This window comes from Ochotona curzoniae, unplaced genomic scaffold, assembly GCF_017591425.1.
Source record: "Ochotona curzoniae isolate NIBS_2020 unplaced genomic scaffold, NIBS_Ocur_1.0 contig_3819, whole genome shotgun sequence".
In the NCBI taxonomy this organism is placed as follows: Eukaryota; Metazoa; Chordata; class Mammalia; order Lagomorpha; family Ochotonidae; genus Ochotona; species Ochotona curzoniae.
In genome coordinates, this window is record NW_024466004.1 from 12,058,777 (window position 1) to 12,079,719 (window position 20,943).

General features: G+C 38.7%; 1 protein-coding gene across 1 annotated transcript; it reads left to right on the forward strand.

The window, feature by feature from the left end:
* Nucleotides 1-522: 522 nt before the first annotated feature.
* ADGRF4 (adhesion G protein-coupled receptor F4) lies at nucleotides 523-12,046 on the forward strand. Its single transcript, XM_040982990.1, has 8 exons — nucleotides 523-615; nucleotides 1,527-1,581; nucleotides 3,512-3,663; nucleotides 4,710-4,961; nucleotides 7,473-8,852; nucleotides 10,539-10,580; nucleotides 10,993-11,052; nucleotides 11,999-12,046. Exons 1-8 carry the CDS (start codon nucleotides 523-525, stop codon nucleotides 12,044-12,046), a joined length of 2,082 nt encoding a protein of 693 aa, XP_040838924.1.
* Nucleotides 12,047-20,943: the final 8,897 nt, after the last annotated feature.

Genomic DNA, 20,943 nt, shown 5'->3' on the forward strand with positions numbered 1-20,943 from the left:
TCCCTACTCCAAACCGTCCAGTTTCATCCCCCTTCTTTACCTACAAGTACAGCAACCTGATTTGTGCAAGTCCCTCAGGAGTCCTTCCTCATCTGTAACATATTCCCTCTGTGGTTCCCCCTTCCATTCATCCTATACCCCTATTCGCGAGCAATTCACAGCCCCCAAACTTCCATAAAAGTCAGTAAATGTTACCTTTAAAGAAAGTTATGAACTAACTACTAGGAATGATGCTTCAGTGAGCATACACCTTTCCTGGTACTTCCATTATTCCTTTTTCTCTGTTGTAAAAAATTCAACAATTGAGAACTAGCCTTTTTTGATTTTCACACTTTATCTTGCCTGGCAATGGATATTTATGTGTTTGTCTAGGTCAGATTATTTTTTTTTCTGTGACTATTTCAGAGCACCCAAGGGATTTTCTGAGTGATTTTTTTAGCCTGCTAAATATTGTGTTGTGTGAAGTTATCACCTTCAGTTGGATACACTTTCTGTTTGTATTGCAGGTGAAGATACTAATGTATGAAAATGAAGGCCCAGGTGGCTTTCCTTTACTGTTTAGTATTGTTTCTGGCCGCAGAATGTTCCCACCATAAATCCAAGACTCACATAAAAGTAAGTGTGGGACCACCAGCTTAAGTGGTTCCAAGAGAAACCCCTCAGTTCTAGGCGGCTAGATTTCTGGAAACAATTGATTATTTCCAAATGACTAGTTTTGGGGATAAAATTAGTAACTTTAGTTTTAGTGATAATTTTATAAAAAAGAAAGCAAAGCAAAGTGGAGGGGTGGCCAAGGCTTATCCGAGGAGCTATATTATATTAGGATTATTCCTTTGTAAGCCATAGATAATTTAGAAAGGCAGAAAGGAGAATGCATTAGTTGGGTAGAAAAGCAATTTAGCTTTTGATCTTGATCTTTGTTTTCACTAGTACATAGTTTGTTTTTTAAGTCTTATTTTCCTTATTGTAGCATGGAATTTTTTTAAAAAGGTAATATTTGTAGTTCTTTGTGGGTATAAAGATTTCAGATTCTACTATTGTAACTTAATGAACACTACTAATATCTGCTAGTTTTTCCCTCTTAAAATATAAATATCATGCAGACTAAGAAATTCAGTCATGTTATATATGTTAAAAATAATAAATAAAAACATATATAGTACCTGGTGCCCCATATTAGCTCCATTTCATGCTTGTAGTTAATACAGGCAGAAAACAACTTACCTACACATAAGTTCCATATTTATATTCTCCATGGCTATTTAAACTTTCCAAAAGATATACCCAATCCATTAACTTGGCCTTCAGAATCCAAGTGACCACTGTCAGTGTTCCAGCCCTCATGAGAGAACAGCACAGCCTTTCTGTTCTCAGCAAGTTTTCCTCTATGAGTTAGTTCTTGCTTCTCCAACATGTGGATCTGTTGGCCTTTTCTTCCAAGTGTTGAATGCATGTTATTTTCATTTTTGTATGCAACCTCGAAAGTGCTATAGTAAAGATCACCTTTGGAAATTTATGTATTTCAGAATGGAGATAAATTGCAAAGCACTGAAAGGAAACACAAGCCTGCAAGGATACAAGGTATGTGCCTGTAGAACAATCTTCATCCATTGGGAGACAGGCTAGAGTAAAGTATGAGCATTGATGTCACAATAGTGTCTTCAGTTCATGACTTTCCAACTGAATAACAATCTCTAATACGTTTTCTATTTTAACCTGTACTGGTAGATTTCCTTACAATTATATCATCATTCATGGCATAGAAACTGTTGAGTATTATTATACTTACTTTAATAGTAAACAAGTGTCAGTTTTAAAACCCAAAGGGGAAATCTACTGAAGGACATGATCTCACAGAAAGCAGAATAAAGAGGACAAGATTCATATATTGCTTTATCAAAGGTCCTTTCAAGGTGCTTAAATACATACTACTCTGTTGCTGAAAGGTCTACTAAAGCGAAACATGATGCATGGGGTGAGGCTAGTCTTATTTGAGAAGTGAGACAAACCCAGAAAGAAATAATGATGTTAAATTCATGTGGTTACTGTTTCAATTAAGGCTAACTGTTCTGCTCAATCATGGCCATGTATATATTTTTGGTAGCAAACATATTTTTGTATAGATATGGACTTAATAAGAGAAAAAGGAGACATCATTAACAGTTATTGGAGAGTCGTTATTTACACATTGTTATTTTTTACTGCTTTCAAGCCACAAAGGCTGAGTTGAGTAGCTGATAAAGAAATCTATTTTTGTGAAGCTGAAGATACTTGTTCTCGGTCTAGAGTTCATGCACATGTCAAACAAAAGTATTGATCTGAATTCTAAAGTGATATAAAAGATATTTCAGTCAATGATGAATAATATTGCATTGGTAAAACAAAAAGCCTCTTATGTAATTGAACATTTGCAGATGGTCCATATTAATTAGAATTGTGTTATTTGCTAATCTTTCTACTTACTGGAATTAGCTTGTGACCCCTATATCAATATTCACAGTAGTTTTGCGGTTTTTCACAGACATACGCAAAACAACAACAAAAAAATGTATTGCAGAATACATATGACACCCACTGTGGTTGACCAGCTGTGATTGATGCTCTGCCTTCTCATTCCAGCTCCTAGTCTGTAAAGATGTATCCTTTCCCTTTTTATGTGTTGCCATGTTGTGTGTGGGGGTGACTTCTGTTGGTGGTTTTGCTATTTTATATGGCTCCTGGCCATGATTCTGACTTGTTGCCTAGGGTTCCTAATCCAAAGAAGGCCAAAGTAGCCTATGAATAGCTTGTGGAGAAAGCCCTTGAGTTAGATAAACTTTGTTTAGGTACAAACTATGCTGCTGACTGTGAGTTCAGTGGACCAAGAACACACGTTAAACAAAGACTTTTTTAAAGTGGAAAAACACATAAAAACAAGGTTGCATTGTCAACTGATAAAAATTTCGTGAGCAGAAGCATGAAGGAACTTAATCTTATGTTTCCCTAGAAGCAATGGTTCAGTATTCACTTATGAAGATTTTATAGAACAATGCTTCTGTGAATAATGAGAATCCATTGTACCTGAAAAAAATTTCAAGTTTTGTTGGGTTTCCTATTTCTTTTTTTAATATGGCAACTCCATTTATGTAGTCCTTCAAATTTTAGTGTCTCCTGCTATATGCTGTTGTCAGTTAGCTTTCAAAAACGAAATCATTCACATTTTCTTGTAACTCCTATGTTAGCTTGGCATTAAAGATCATTCATGGCTTATTTCCCAACATTTCTTCCCTCTTGTATTTCTTGTCCCTTTCCTCTCAGGTGCTCTGAACTAGCCTATATGAATGGCTTACTGTGCTAATCACTGAATTTCTGTCAGCTTCATAATCTGCCCGGCAGGTGTTTCTCATTGCTGAGGACACAGTTCAATGTCACCTCCTCCATGAAGCCATCCACACTCTCTAGAATGGATTAAATATCATCAAAGAATAGAAAGGCTAATTTGGCTTGTTGTTTTTTCTTTTGTCCATTTTAGAGAAGTGTCATGGATCTTGCATTACTCCTTCCAACTGCAGCCAGCCCTGTGCTAAACACTTTCGTGGAGAAATAGGATTTACATGTCATCAAAAAAAGTGGAAAAAATTAACAGAAACATGTACAAGTCTTTCCTTGGAAACACTCTTTCAGGTGATGCATCTTACATATTATTGGGGATAGAAATCACTACCTCAGGAGGTGATAGAGGCATTTTGATATTACTATCAGACCCTGTCTTAGAAAAAGCCATGGACTGGGATGCATAGGTCTCTTAGTCTACCTTCCATACCCAAACTGTCCTGTCTCTCTCCCATCTCTTAACTTTTTCTTTCTCCCTCTTAGAATTATTTCTCAAAGCAAATAAACTGGGGAACTCATTTATACTGTAATGCAAAAGGCTGGTTAGTTGTTCAAATTTTAGCTCTAAAAGTGGATTGCATGCCTTGTGCTAATTAAATAATTGATTCTAATACTAAATCAATTTTGAAATTTTTTTATACCTTCAATCATTTACTGTAAATGGAGAAACACGTGGTCCAGAAGGAACAGAAATGCAATGCATACTGCAACTACTTCTTTCTTCTTTCTTTTATATCTTATTAGAAAATACATGCATTTCTGTATTTTCTAATTTTTTGGTGGTTATATAAAAGAATTGCAGATGGTGTCTATGTCACTTACCATAGATAATCATGAAGAAGTTTTTGCAACAATGGTAGAATCACAAGTAAATTGGTGAGAATAAATTATTGCTCTTCCTTATCCAAAGTCACATTGTGAGGATTTTAGGTAAAAATACTTGTAAATGCTGATAGAACTTCTTAATTATTGAAATCTGAATTTCAAAGTCACAATTTCTTTAGCACTCAATCTGCCAGTGTGTAAGACCTGTGACCCTTAGAATCCACACCCTGTTCCCCACATGTCTGCAGAGAATTGATTGGGATAGCATCCTGGTGGAAATCACTTTTCTGAAAGAAAATCAGAATGAAAGATCTACCTTACAATCCAAGTGGGCGTTTTGCTGGAACTCCTGCCTATTTGTGGCCCCACATTACTTACTCTCTTTATGTCGTAGGTTACACACTTGGTTCTCTATCTATTTTCCCTGTGTGGATGGTTTTATCTTTTACTCTTTGATCTGACATACTAGCTGCTGAAGCATATGTGAATGAAGCAACATATTTTTTCAGCAGGATTTAGATGCTGCATCGCGCCTTTCCATGGCAGCATCCGTGATACCTCTGGACATTCGTGAGTTTCAAGCTCCAGCTCCTATTGAAAGTGTGGATCAGGGAATCCGTAAGAACTGCCCTCTTGATTATGCCTGCATAATTGATGCTGTGAAATCATCAGAAACCACATCTGGAAATATTGCATTTATAGTGGAATTGTTAAAAAATATTTCTACAAAGTTGTCTGACAATGTTACTCAAGAGAAAATGAAGGTATTTGTTAATTTAATTAAAAATTAGCAATGTTTTTCTGAATATTTTGCATTTTGCAGTTATAGATGTACATTATAGGGTAAAACTACAACTGTAACAATAGCAAGTATTTTGCTTCAATTTTTCAAAAAAAGCACATTCTAACTTATAGAAGTTTTCAAGAGGTTAGAGCATTATTTTTTTTTTTCTTTTTACATTATTTAAAATATATCACACAACGGGCCTTATGTCGTAGCCTAGTGATTAAAGTCCTGGTCTTGCATGCACTGGGATCCCATGAGGGCACCAGTTCATGTCCCAGCTGCTCTACTTCCCATCCAGCTCCCTGCCTGTGGCCTGGGAAAGCAGTGGAGGAAGGCCCAAAGCCTTGGGACCCTGCACCCACCTGGGAGACCTGGAAGAAGCTCCTAGCTCCAGGCTTTGGACAGGCTCAGCTCTTTGGCCACTTGGGGAGTGAACCAACAGGTGGAAGATCTTTCTCTCTGACTCCTTCTCTCTGCAAATCTGACTTTCAATAAATTGTTTTTTAAAAAAACGTTTTAAAAAATCACATAGCAATGATCATGAATAAGCCTGGCTTACTGGCCAAAGCCAGAAATCACGAGCTTTTTCTTGGTCTCTCGTGTGCATGTTAGGAGTTCATACACTTAGGTCACAATGTGCTACTTTGCCTAGCTGTCATAAGGGGATTGGATGGGATGGAGCAACTGGGACAGCAATGGGACTCTAAACTGTATGCCGGAATCATAGGCAAAAGCTTCATCTGCTGGTGCACCAGAATACTGGAGCCAAGGACACTTAATTGTCCAGATCAAGATATAAAAACTCGTAAGAAGATAGATGAAACAAATCTGTTATTTTAAATATATTATAGTAGATATCTGACAATGATTTTTAAAATTTGTTTAGGCTAACTTAGAAAATAAGAATAAAGGCTCCTAAAAGAGGTGAGGATGAATAAGAATCATTTTATTTTTGGAGCCAGATTCCATGACTTTCCTTTTTTTTTTTTCTAAAATAATTCAGTTTTTCCCATTCAATGTGTAGAATTTCCGTTGGCTATTCCACAAGGAAGATTCATCAGCCCTCAGATATGGATAAGGACGCAGAGATCGATTACTGACTTGCTTCTTATAGCATCCTAACAGTGCCTAGAGGTTACAGAGGAGTAGAAACTATCATAGGAAGAATGTCAGGCATATTTACTCATATTTGCACTCAGAAGCAACAAAATTACTTGCAGAGTTTTTGGATTAATCATCCCCTAATAATAGTTAAAAAAAAAACCTAATTACAATCATGTCTCCAGACACTAGAGTGATAAATTTTTCAGCCCTGGAATTGATTTTCTCCAAAATCAAAATTTCCCTATATAATATAGGGAGAAAATTCTTATACCTAAATTGAGTTTTAGGAATAAAACTGACTCTGTTGCTGTGTTTCTAAAATTATATTCTGTAGACATTAACTGTTCTAAGAAATATTAATGAAAATCTCTTTTTTACTTCTTTATTTTTATTTTAATTGACATACTAATAATACATAATTTTGGAGTATGCTGTGATAGTCCAATACATTTATTCTACCTACATTGATTAAGAGTTATTAGTATTTATGATTTTTTTATAACTTATATAGAGAATCTAAAAAAATTTATGGCAAAGAAGAGTGTGAGTAAATACAGAATACAAATGTTAAGGAACCATTTGGAATGCCCACATTCTGTATTGCAATGCATGGTCTGAGTCCCAGCTCTCCTTGGGATTCCAACTTCCTGGTAATGTGCAAACTTGAAAGCAACAGATGTTGGCTCAAGTATGTGAATTCCTGCCACCTATGTGGGACGCTTGGACTGAAATACAGGTTCCTCACCCAGATCGGGGTATTGTAAACATTTTGGGAGTGTAGGAAAGATCTTTCTTTCATTGTCTTGGTCTCTCTGCCTTTCAAATAAAACAACGTGTTAAAAAAAATTGAAACAATGGTCAGTAGAAGCTAAGAAGTGTAAGGAGGTGTCAGTTAAAGAGTCATTGTATTACAACGATGGAAATACAGCTGTTTAGAAATGACATTTTTAGGAGGTAGATGAAGAGCACAAAAGTTATAGGAAGTTCTGGATTTATCAAAGTTAAGCAGGATTTTTCAGACCTTAAAATTCCAGGAGCTAATGAATTTTTGAACTCTTTATATGAAGGGAGAAATAGGAGATTATTTCTCAAACTTAAATGACTACATAACCTCTCCCTACCCCCTTACATCAGCATCATTTATTCCTAGTGATAATTTGGGTTCTATATATCACAGTTTGGAAATTCTGCCCTGCGTGCAATAAAAGAGCAGGAAAACTTTAGTTGCTTTGTTTTCTTTTTTACTTTTCCCACTGTGCAGTTTCACTAATGTGGGATTCTAATACAAAGGGAATTTAAAGGGAAATAAGTGACTGAATTTAAAAATCATTTTTGCCATCCATGTATTAAGCCTTAGTATAACCTCCACCTTTCACCATCGCAGAGTTACAGTGAAATGGCTAACCACATCTTGGGCACAGACGCTATTTCCAACTGGGCCTTCATTCCTGACGTGAAGGCCAGCTCAGAACTGCTGCGGTCAGTGAACACATTTGCTGGACAGCTCCGCCTTCACAATGAGTCTGAGAGTCTTGTGAATGAACCCTTCATCCAGACAAAAAGCTTTCACATCAGCCACAATACCTCAGAGAAAAATTGGAACTTCTCCATGAGCGTGAACAATGTAACAGACGATATATTTGGAATGGTAGAAATTCCCCAGCAAGAGATAAGGAAGCTATCGCCAACTGCATCTCAAGCCATTAGCGTAGCTTTCCCAACCCTAGGGGCTGTTCTGAAAGAAGCTCACTTGCAAAATGTGAGTCTTTCCAGGCCCGTAAATGGTCTGGTCCTTTCAGTGGTTCTACCAGAAAGATTGAAAGAAATCCTCCTCACCTTTGAAAAGATCAATAAATCCCGGAGTGCCAGGGCTCAGTGTGTTGGTTGGCATACCAGCAGAAGGCAGTGGGATGAGAAAGTGTGTGAAACCACTTTGGATATCACCAACAAAGTGAAATGCCGCTGTAACTACACCAATGCAGTGATGTCTTTTTCCATTCTGATGTCTCCCAGATCTGTGACTGACAAAGTTTTGGACTACATCACCTGCATTGGACTCAGCATCTCAATCCTCAGTTTGGTTCTTTGTTTGATCATTGAAGTTATTGTTTGGGCCCGGGTGGTTGTGACTGAGATCTCATACATGCGTCATGTATGCATCGTGAACATAGCAGTGTCACTGCTCACTGCTAATGTGTGGTTCATTGTAGGCTCTACCTTTAACAGAAAGAATCAGGACTACAACTTGTGTGTTGCAGTGACATTTTTCTGTCACTTTTTCTACCTCTCTCTTTTTTTCTGGATGCTCTTCAAAGCACTGCTCATCATTTATGGAATGCTGGTCATCTTCCGGAGAATGATGAAGTCTCGCATGATGGCCATTGGCTTTACAATTGGTTATGGGTGTCCACTGGTCATTGCTGTCACCACAGTTGCAATCACAGAGCCAGAAAAGGGCTATGTACGTCAGGAAGCCTGCTGGCTTAATTGGGACAATACCAAAGCCCTTTTTGCATTTGCCATCCCAGCCTTGGTCATTGTGGCTGTCAATCTTATTGTGGTTTTGATGGTGGCTTTCAACACTCAGAGACCCTCTATTGGTAGTTCCAAGTCTCAAGATGTAGCCATAATTATAAGGATCAGCAAGAATGTTGCCATTCTCACCCCATTGCTGGGACTGACTTGGGGTTTCGGAATAGCCACTCTCATAGAGGGCACTTCTATGATATTCCATATAATATTTGTCCTACTCAATGCTTTCCAGGTGAGTTCCAAAAGGGAAATGTTTTGTGTGTGCTGTTTTGGCTAGATGACAAAAATGCTTATGATTTAAATTTGCAGAACACAGCATATTGCATTTATTTTCTTCCATGTCTTGGGGGCCTAGAGGTATTTGACTATGGCATTTGTTTACCTAGATCATCTGGTTCATGGGATGGGAATCTCCTTCTCTTCTAACTAAGGGTCTTGTATACCTCCTAAAGCTTTAAGGCCTTAAGAACTTAACCCTCATTTACAGAGAACTAACCTTAGTTCAAGTGTGTGTTAGACAACATTCAAGCTGTAGTGTCAAAACAAACACAATTGTTACGCTTTCTCTAGTGTTTCTAAACTCAGTGATATGGCTGTTTTCTATAGTGTGAAAATATGGCTCTTGATACTTTGGCTATTAAATAACAGCTCTCATACCTTTCCCCTTGAAATTCCCTGTGGCAAGAACTGGCAAATGACTGCCTGCTGCTTGTTTTTGTAAATAGGGTTTTATTGGAACACAGCTATATTCATTTATTTACATGTTTTCATATGACTTTGTTTGAACTTCAATGGCAAATATAAATAGTTGCAGCAATAGGCTGTGCAGCCCACAAAACTCAACATACTTATATGATTGTTCCTTGCAGAGGAAAATTTTAATGTCTGCTGCAGTCATTGTGAATAAAACCACTTGTAAAATCAGTCAGTTTTTCTTATTAACATGCCACCTTGCCCTATTTAAAAACAAACTGCAAAATATAAAGCAGACTTTAAAAAATGCCAAGTCAGATCCATTATGCATCTACACATAAGTCTTTAATAACAATGGAACAAATTTACTTAACTCCTCCTATGCGTTGCTCACACAGAAACCTTGAAGTTTTTTTTTCCTTTTTTCTTGAAACCAAAAGCTCTTGGACTCCGTTCCTCCTGTGAAAGTTACTTTGATGACTTATGATTTCATCCACTTTTATTTTTTTGTAACTTCCTTCAACCTGGGAAAGTTCAGTTATGTATTTCATTTTCAGATCATTTGGTTTCTTTTTTTCTAATGAAAAATAAGCCTTTTTAGTTATGTACAATACTCTTTTCTTAGCACGTTTTCCATGTGACTCACACATAATTTTTGTCATCTGGTTAGTGTTTCTTCACACACACACACACACACACACACACACACACACACACACATCCTTGAATTAAAAAAAGGGATCATCCCAGTCTCAGCACTGCTACTTTCTCTTTTATATAGAATGTTCTTCCGCCAGCTCAATGTCCCTGCCTATTCATTGACTTAACCTCAACTGAAAGCATATAAGCTGATTTTCTTAAGACACCTTCCATGATTGTGATTTTGAATTACAAGTGTCCATGTTCTATGTTCCTGTAAAAACTATGACCTTTATATTAGAGATGAATGTGAAGAAACCCCAATAACATTAAGGAAGTTCTTCCTGCAACTGTAGCCATTCAGTAGGTGTCAGTGATACTTAGTACCAGTCCATGAGGGCAGTCTTCCAAGGGTGGAGACAGAGTGTGAAGAAATACTCTTTAATGCATATTTATATATTTCAGTAGAAACTGGCTTCTAATGTCCACAAACTTTATTAGAATATCCAGGGATTTTAATATTTAAACAATATCTTGAGTGTTATTTTAAAGCTATCTTTCAATGATTCTATGATGTTTGCCACAGGGTTTCTTCATCTTACTTTTTGGAACCGTTATGGATCACAAGGTATTTTTAATTTCTTTACTTGGTGAAAATGATTTCCGTGTGGTTGAGGGAAGTTGGAGTGTGAAGCTTCTTTGATGGGGACTGAAGGCCAGGGAGTTGCCTGTGATAGTGGCTCAGGGCATCCTCTGCAAGGAGAGAACCATCCTCTCTTGTCAAGTCAGCAGCAGGCTTTGTGTGTGTGTGCTGATGAAAAGAATGAAAACCGTGGCCACAATTTTAGTCATAATTCCAAATCTAGTTATAACCGCACCTCAAATACCATCCAAATCTCATTATTTGCCAGGCTAGACTAAGCCATTAGTTGTTCCTGTTGGAGTGAAGTCTTAAGGTCGCGGGCTGCCAGAGAAAGCCTTGGGATTCTGTTATTTCCTCTGACATCTGCAGTATGTTTCTCATTGTTACTGCTTTTTAGATAAGAGATGCTTTGAAGATGAGGATGTTGTCACTGAAGGGGAAATCAAGGGTAGCAGAGGTAAGCCCTGCCTTTTAGTCTCAACACTGCAGTCTTCACATTGCTCATATGGGATTGTAGATCAGATCTCAGGGTTTGTTAGCAAAATGGCTCCCCTTTCTTCATGCTGTAAATGGGAGTACTGCTCCCTGAAACTGAAGATCAACAGAATAAACCCTTTGGAGGGACCTTCTACAGAGAGTGTATTTCAGGTTTTCTTGTGGTGTCAGGACCTCATGAAATCAGGGATTATGGATTCATAGAATGGGAAAGTTGGGAAACAAGATACAGTAGAAGAGAGATTTAATCCAACTCACTCACTTTACAAGTGAGGAAATTGAGAGCTGAATACGTTTACTGGGCTCATCAAGAACCAAAGCACAGCTAGGACCAATGTCAGAAAAATCTTTACATTCCTTATGATCAAGACTGTTTCCAGTAAACCATGCTTTTATTGTCTTGGAGTGTCCACATATTTACAGCTCTTGATTTGGTGATCTGTCTTCTAAGACACTAGAATTGCCAATATTACCAGGTTAATTAAAGACTATTTGTCCAACAGACTCATTATGAGCTATTTCCTTAAAAAATCCTAAGACTAATCATATATCCATGACTAACAAGAATTGAATATGACTTTTAAAACCATAGTTAATAAAATTTAAGATAGAAATTTCCTTAAAATGTTGTCATTTCTAAGTTGAAATGTATCTTATAACCAATGGCATGCCATGGCGTAATTGGTAAGCTTTGTTTCTATTTTTTGTTAACAGAACATAAAGCTAATGATGTAGCTTCCAATGTTGATTCAATGAAAAATAATGGTTTAGTTTTATGTAGCAGTGTCAGTTTGTGTACTTTCCACTATGTCTTCCACTATCTCCAGTCGGGCATACACATAAAAGAAATATATGTCCTTTTTTGATCCAAGGCAGTATTGTGACTACTGTTATTTTTCTCCATTTAGAATGCATCATTAAGTCCAACCAATGGATCTAAATTAATGAATCGTTGACAATGAAACGTGAGTATTAAAAACTCAAAGAGAAGCTTCACTTGTGAATTGTATCAAGACGCTCCCTGTCCCCTGGGGACACACAATTCTTTACTGCCTGATGATAGATGAGGTGGGGGGAGAATAAGGAGTCCTTCTTGTATAAGACAGAAACTTCTTCATTGCTCAGCACATGAATGAAGATATATAGACCTATGTCACTTGCAATCTGTGTCATTTCTGTATACATGGCCACACCTTAAGTATAGTCTTATTTTCTGTCCTCTGAGCAGATGTTGATCTTGTAACTGCACAAATATGGTACTGGGTTAAGTGCTCATGTAGCTTAGCTCCATGTTATCAGCAAATAGTGACTGTTTGTGATAGACCCATCATGAGGAAGACTGGGATTGATCTCTGAAACGGGTCCCAGAATCATGCCTTGTGGGGCCTGTGGGTAGGGTTGTGACAAATTAGTTGTCTGCTTACAGTTAATCCTCAGACTTACTTCTACATAGGTGAAACCAAGGTAAAAAGAATATTAGGAAGCCATTGTTGGGAATAACAAACCCTGACAGGGCAATTGAAAGCCCGAGATGTAGTGGGGAGGTATGGACAGGGGTGATCAGCCTTGGAAATGGTTTTGTTTTGTAGAGGTTTCATGGCTTTTTATATGGATATGGATGACTCTTAGGCATTTCTTTCTCATCAAACATCATCTGGCTTCAGTGATAGCCTCTTTTACATTGCTTCCTTTTCTGAATCGTGACCATGTGTTGATTCAAGGCAAGGCTTTGAAACAACCTCATGGAAACAAAGACACTTGGAAGAATCCTTCTGGGACCTCTTGTGTTACAGAATCTTTGGAACTGAACTTTCGCTGGTGTGGGATGTGGGCACACGGTGCAAGAGAGAGGGAGAGGTGTTCTGAGGGCTCTATTTGAGTTGACTGACATATATAGGGTAATGTAAAAACAAAGAAAGGGCACAGTTAGAATATTATCCTTAATTATTTACCCTAGCATTTAGACTTTTATGTTCAAATTTTTAAAAGTTGACCCCCTTAACTTTTGCTTATTTGTTAGTCAGCAGGGTTCCTCCACAGTTGTGTATCATGGTGACATTTTTCTGTCACTAATTGAAAGTCACTAAATTAGCTGGCATTTTAGTTAAGGTCCTAATTTGATAACAACTCATTTTAGGTTTATTAGACTGCCTCGTGTAGAAGGAGCCTTACCCTACCTTCTTGAGGTTGTATCTCATCATGCAAAGAGTGGAAGCATGGCTGAGGCCTTATCTCCAGAGAGTTGGGTATATATGAATGACCATAATAAAAGCTGGAGAAAAACTGCAGGAACTAAGCTCTCAGACTATACTTATTAGACTCGGGGAGCTATGAAGAATTAGACCCAAATTAAAAGGAAGTTTAGGGAGGAAATGGGAATGCCTTCCACCATGAAATTCTTGCTGAATAATTTTGTAACTTCTATTTATGAACTGAGGGGGTTAGGTGATACACACCAAAGATAATTTTTTTCAGTGTATCCATTGGTGTCTGTATGCCTGTTGTGATGTCCCAATTATTGGGGCATATGCTTTTAATATTTGAAGTGTTCTGGAACAGCAGTTGGCATCATGGCAAGCTATATTGGTGGCATAGTGAGCATTACACTATGGGTTAACAAACTCGCAATATTGATTTCCAAAGGATGAATGTAGGAGCAGGCAGCATCAGGTGGAGCCTATTAGCAGAAAGTAGGGCTCTAGCACATGGATTACGGGAGAATTCACCTTGGCACCCTTGTGGAGATTGGTAAGCATAAGGCAGGACTGTGTAGTGTAGGACAGGGTTAATTCTTAGAGAAACAGTATTTCAATCTTCAACCTGAATACAAAATCCAAGACTGACCAGGTCACAGGAGAGAGGCAGAATTTTCATTGGTGAGAAATGGACAGAACAAAACTGGACTTGGTAGTAGAGCATTGAGGCCCCAAGGGTAGAAGAAGCTCCTCACAGCCCTGAGAAATGAAGTGAGGATTGTTCTCAGGATCTTTGATCTTGTGGTGGGAGAAGACTTCGGAGGAATAGAAAGTGCGAAGTCTTTCAGTTACCTGTTCTAACAGGCAGGAAAGTGGGGAGGTGCAACAGCTACACAGCTCCCTCTGCTGTTTGTGTGAAGGGCAGTTATGTGCAGTGCAATTCTAGGGTTGCCAATAAGCCTCTTGGTTCCTTCTATGTTTCTGATTTTAGGCCTGAAATTCACTTAAAAGTATATAAAATTCTTTTTTCCACATGACAAATAAGTAAACATATTGAGGTAAGACCACAAAGCAGGCAACAGAGTTTACAATGTAAAAAATGGTAGAATCAGAGTGACAGAGACTAAATTCATAGTGCTGGGAGAGCAGCACAGAGAAGACGGAGCACATAGACAAACATGGCTTGGAGATCATCTTTTCCTCTGTGTGACCTCGGGGAAATAGTTTCTGTCTCTGTGCTACCTCATTTGTTCATCTGTAAAGGGAAGTTCATAATGGTACATACCTCTCAGGATGGTTTCAAGAATAAATGAGACAACATATTAAAAACTCCCAGAATTGTCTGGACCAGATTGAGTTGCCAGTAAATGACAGCTGTTATTCTTTCCAAAGTGTTTCAGTCACCATGCGTGGATGCTTCATTACTCATGAATGTCCTGCCTATGGGACTAAGAGAAAGCTCCTGGAAGATGACAAGGAAACCAATCAAGAATGAAGAGGGACTGCCATGATTCCTTGGACAACACGTTTTTTTTTTTCTGCCAGCAGTGACTCCCAAGCTCTTGATGTGAAATATTTGCTGAGAAAAGCTTGTGGTTAACATTTGGTGACTGGGTTTTAGCAGTGCTGATATCCTGACCTGGTGACCTAGCCTTGAAGTCTATGAGGTTGCTTTCCCAGCCAACCTTGAGAAGATTATCAACCTGCAAAATGTTACGGCCTCCTTGCCAAGACTGGAGCTACTAGCTTGCCACTGTACTTCTCCCACTTTACCTTCTGATGCCAGTGCAATAGCGCTATGATTCCACCATCATCTCTGCACGGAGCCTGGGCCCTTCGGGAACCAGAGGCTCCATTCGACTTGAGGTTTAAGGAAGGGATAGCAATGGGAGGACTAGGGCAGCAGGAGACTCAGTCTACCTTGGAGTCCAGCAAAGCCTTTTGGCTCTCTAAAGATGGGGAAGAGAGGAAAAGTCCGAGAATTATTTAATGTGCTCATTATTTTAGTCCATTTTAGGCACTAATGAAATAATTTAGCTTCTAGAATCTGAGTCTCCTCATGTGTGAAACAGGAAAAATATAGCTGTAGGTTTTACTATTTGTGTGTTTTGTGCATACCTGTACTTGCAAATGTGTGTATGTCTTTTTAAACCAGTGTACATAAGTAAAATTCTGTTTAATATTATAAAAATAAAAGTGGATATATTTACCTTTCACAACTTGCTCCTTTGTAAATTGAAGTGACTCTTCCCATTGGCACCACAAGTCTTGAATAATGACTGTATTATCAGTGCACTTTAACTCACTGACCAGACCTTCAGGAAGCCCAAGAATGCAATTCTACCATATACCCACAAGGAAGCAACTTGGAGATATTTGACAGAGAACACTACTTAGGCTCATCTTTCAGAGTGTGCTGATGAAATTTCCATCACCGGTTTGGTTTTAAATAGCAAGGTATTCAGTAGTTTCCCAGATGGACATGTGAATGTGAGTAGAACAATTCATTTAACTGGAGCCATTTAACTGGGACCAGCATAGTGGTTCTGTATGGTGCCAGCATTCAAGATAGGCACTGGTTCATGTACTGGCTGCTCTATTTCCAATTCAGCTTTCTACTTATGGCCTGGGAAAGCACTGGAAGAGGGTCTAATTACCTAGGCTTCTAAAGCCATGTGGGAGACCTGGTTCCTAGGTTTGGAGTGACCCAGCTTTAGCCATTGCAGCTATCTGGGGAGTGAACCAGTGGATGCTAGATGGATTTCTCTCTCTCTCTCTCTCCCCTAGTCTCTTCTCCCCCTGTGTTCCCTTCTCTCTGTAGCTCTGACTTTCCAAGTAAGATAGATAAATCTTTATATTAAAAAGGACATTTAACCACTCCCTGAAAACAAGACAAATAAATAAAACCGATTGATTACTTTTTTGTAGAACTGCTGTCAAAAGTTGTTATGGAAGTTCAGTGTCACTGTGGTTACCAGAGGTGGGTGAAGTAGTACTACCTCACATTTAGAGAGCAGTAAGAAGTTCTGGTGTTATATTACACAGGAGGATGACTATAAATATTAAAGATGTGCAATGTTTCTCTAAAAACACAACCAGGAGAAAGGATTTTGGATTTTTTTTTTTACCAAAAAAGGTGATAAATGTTTGGATAGATATATGTGTTTGCCCTAATTAAACATAAACAACGTATACATACCTCAAAACGTCACATAAAAGTCACAAATATGTATAATTTTGTATCATTTAAATCTTTTAAAAAATAGGCATAATTAAAAGAATAAAGATTCTGATTCAGTGTTTCTCTGGGGAAAAATCCTCTGGGATGATAGAACAAAGAAAGGGATAAATAATTCTTGACCAAGAAATTTAATACAGATAAATACATATTGATTTTTTTTCTGTATGACACTTTCAAGGTTATAAATAGGGAAAATAAATGGTTTCTTATTGGTCCTCTATTTGTGATGAAATGTCTACTCATGAAAAAACACCATGTGACAGAACAATATCATCCTACATTGAATTGTTATATGAAGACTTGATACATGAAATGCACCAGGGAACTGAGGAATTGGTATGGTTGGGATACTTAGTTAAATAAAGTGAACTGTACTTAATGGATGGAAAGGACTTGAGTAGGTAGGATTTTAGGCAAAGAGAAGTATCCTAGTGCTTCATAAAGGCAAGTGAGAACAAAAAAGGTACTCAGAAGCGGCCTTGATGGAAAAGGTCTAAACTGAGGTCACAAAGATGAATATACCAGGCTACAGAGAGCCTAGCATGTCTGGTAGGAGTTTGACCTTGATCAGCTAGGTCTTGATAAAGACAGTAAATAGTACTGTGTGGCTGCTCATTTTGGAGGAAAGTAGTTGGCCATGAAAAAAAAATTAGTCAAAAAAATGTTGAGGGGATGGTAGGGGATAGGGGTGAAGGGGTGTTTGCTGGGAGGGTGCTGCACAGCTCGTGGGTGACTGTGCTACTCTGACTCTGAAGCTTGGAGATGAACCTCAGGTAGAAGTGTACCAGTCCTAAGCAGTTCAACTTGCAGACGGGTCCCAGGAATTTCTCCCTCTTGTCATTGTCATCCATGGCAGCATTCAGTATTCAAGAAGAATCCATTTTTTCCTGGTTATTGCAGCTAGGTGATTTTTGTCATTTCACCCAGATTCCTAGATCCCATTCATCCACTGCAGTGTCTGGCTGAAATTCTCTTTTACAAACAGAAGAGGCAGCATTTATTTGGTGTTCGCTTTCCCAAACTATCTCTGCAAGAGGTAATGATCTTGCCAGGGTATTGGGAACTGGTTTCTAAAGAGATACAGGAATGGCACATTAACAGAACAAGACAATGGGACCCCATCCTCCTGTTCATGCCCCACAACTTCTTATGGGTGGGGAAGTGAGGGCTCCTGCAATAGTGAGAACTTTTGGCATAGGATATGATAATCTGGCACAGAAAACATTCAGCTAGTGAAGCAAATGGAAATTGTTGACCCTTAAGATGTAAAGAGATTTTAAGACAATGGATAGGAAACTGACACATAAATGGGATGTGAAAGGGAGCAGAGTGAGATCTAAGGCTTTGGGCATGGGGAATTTTGGAGAGAGCTCTCACGGACTGGGCTTGGTTCTGTGTTGTGCTTCATACATGAGCAATCTGAACTAATACAGAAGAAGTCAGGTTTTGGAAAGAGGTACATGTTTTAGTTCTTTCTATCCTTTGTACATTTCAGCGAGTGATATAGACAACTCAATTAGTCTGCCAGAATATACTGCTTTGCTCATTCACAAAATGATAATATAAATTTGCCTTATGATACTCACGAGGAGAAAAGAACATGATACCTATGAAATACTTGCTTTCATGCCTAACACATGGAAGGTGATTGAGAGGTGTTATGCTTCCTTCCACTCTGTCTCCTGGAGATGCAGGGTGAGAATATTGCTCTTTCTTTGATGGTACCTTGGCTTTCTTCACTGAGTAGAGAATTATTCACATGGAGATTTGATACTGAGGAATTGTGCGGTAGGAATTTATTAGGCTTAAGAGCAAGAGGTAGGGGAGGCCTCCAAACATTCCAGTGGTCTGGTTTGGTCATGGGGCAGCAAAGAGTGAAGTCTCAGAGTGTGGGATCGGCTTTAGGGATAAAAATTATAACTGGATTTGGAAAGTAGTGTTAAGACAGTGAGTATAGTCAAATTGTGGAGGACACAAAATTCCATGCTTGAGTGACTTCTGTCAATTCCACCTTCCAAGATAAGTTCCAGGAAATATTTTCTTAGAGATAAATCTAATCCAAATGTTTGTTGAATACTATTATTTACAAAGATCATCAGGACATCTAACATCACAGATATAGACAAACAAAATGCTATGCCACACTGCAAAGAATTTGCTGTAAAAACTCTTTAGCCAATTATACTCTCAAAGCAACCATCCTGAAGACACTTGTCCCTGGCGTCAGGGACTTATTCTCCCAGCTGCTGGAATGTTGCTGTCTCCAGAAAGTGCTAGAGTCAGCTTGCATCCAGTGGCTGAATTACACTAAATATAAAAACTTTGATCAATTCGGAACGTTTCTGAAGACCCACTCTCCTGTAAAACTAACTGTGGCTCAGCCAAGTTCACTGTGACTGCTTCACAATTTAACTTCCTCTGCCCGCTTTTACGTTTCCAACAGGTGTTTATAGGTATATTTCCCAATTTACTTTATCAAGCAAACCTCCCTGTCAAAGTATGTTTTTCAGGACATGTGATTAACAACACCATTTATAGGATTTTATCTTAATTGGTGCACTAATCTTATTTTTTACTAAGAGTAAATCAAAATGATTCATAAACTGAATATTCCACTTACCTGACTGAGGGAATGTTGGTGAAATTTTTCTGACATTTGTTAACATGTTTGCTTTATAGAAGCAAGTTTTACTTGGGACAACACTGTAGTATAGTATGTTAAACCTCTGGCTTTGGTGCTGGAATTCTGTATAAGTATTTGTTGTTCCACCAGTAACCCAGGAGCCTTTTCCTGGTCTTCCATGCTGGTGTAGGGTCCCAAGGTTTTGGGCCATCTTCGACTGCTTTCCCAAGTCACAAGCAGAGAATTGAATGGGAAGCGGGCTTGCCAGGATTAGAACTGGTGACCATATCAGATCCCGGTGCATGCAAGGTGACCACTTTAGTTGCTTGGTTATTATGCCATGCCCAACATGGATAAAAACAAAAACAAAAACAAACAACAACAACAAAAAACTATTGTTTGATTTGAAAGGTAAGGGAGGCAGGGGTGGGGTGGAGTGGGTAGAGAGAGTGCGAGAGAGCAGGAAAGATTCTTTCATGTACTGGCTCACTTCCCAAATAGCCTGGTGATAACTGGGGTTAAGCTAGGCAGATAGCAGGAATTTAGAGCTCCATCCAAATCTCCCATGGGAGTTGTGGAGACCCAAGTGCTTGTGCCATCACTTCTCAGGGTACACATCATCACGAAACTGGAGTCAGGAGTACAGCCGGAGCTGGAGCCCAGCCATTCCGACAGGTGATGCAGGTATCCCAGGCAGTGCTTGCACTGCGGCACCATACACTTGCCCGGTGTATTCTTCTTATCTTTATAATCCAGCGCTATGCAAATGGATACCTTGCCTCTTTTCTAATCCTTACACCTTTAATTTTTCCTTGGTATTCTGACATCATTTAATTATCTGTGTAAATGATAGATAAGACAGATGTTATAGAATACAATTTTCTCTGGCTGATATCACAAGCTAACTGTTGTCTTTGCTAAAACTTATACTTCTCTGGCTGGGCCCTTGTCTGGGGAACACTCAGGTGTGACTGAGAGCTGGTGGTGAGAGTGTGGTAGCCTGGGCTGCCAAGAGATGAATCTGTTCGACTGTGTGAGAGTGGCTGTCAAAGACTCATTTATTAGTAAAGGTTTTATTCTCTTCCCCACATATCAAAGAAGACAATACTGCCTTGGATGTGGTTTTTATGCATAGACAGTGTCTCTTAAAGAGAGATGCTGCCTGAATTTGTCAAAAAGTTTTCCCAGGTGTTTTTTGTTTGTTTGTTGTTTTTGTTTTTGCTGTGCTGCCAATACTGCTGTAATGTGTTGAGAATCTCTATAGGATCCCCACACATTACTACGGAACTTTCAATCCCAGTAGGAACTAGATATTTAGTAATGGTTAGCTCTGGATGAATAAAATGTTTGCTTTATTCTGGTGTCACAAAGGCTAGTTCTATTCCTATGTTAAAGAAGCTCACAAGGCAGTGCCCAGCCCTGAGCTCGTATAACCCTGAGTTCACATAACCTAATCTTCTGTTGTAAGCAACAGAGAATGGCTCACGTCCTTGGGTCATTGCACCCACATGGGAGATCCAGAGGAGGCTCCTGACTCCTGGCATCAGATTAGTTCAGCTATAGCCATTGTGAATCAGCAGAGGGAGGATTTCTCTCTGTTTCTGTTTCTCTCTGGAAATCTGTCTCCCCTCCCCCACAATAAGTAGATATTTAAAAAAGAAAATGTAGGCTCTTGTTACTGAGGACCAAAACTTGGATTTTCTAATAAGTACCAATAATTCCCCAATGAGAGAGTGATCTTTCATCCAGGAATTCACTCCCTGTAAAACCTCAGTGGCCAGAGCTGGGCTGGCC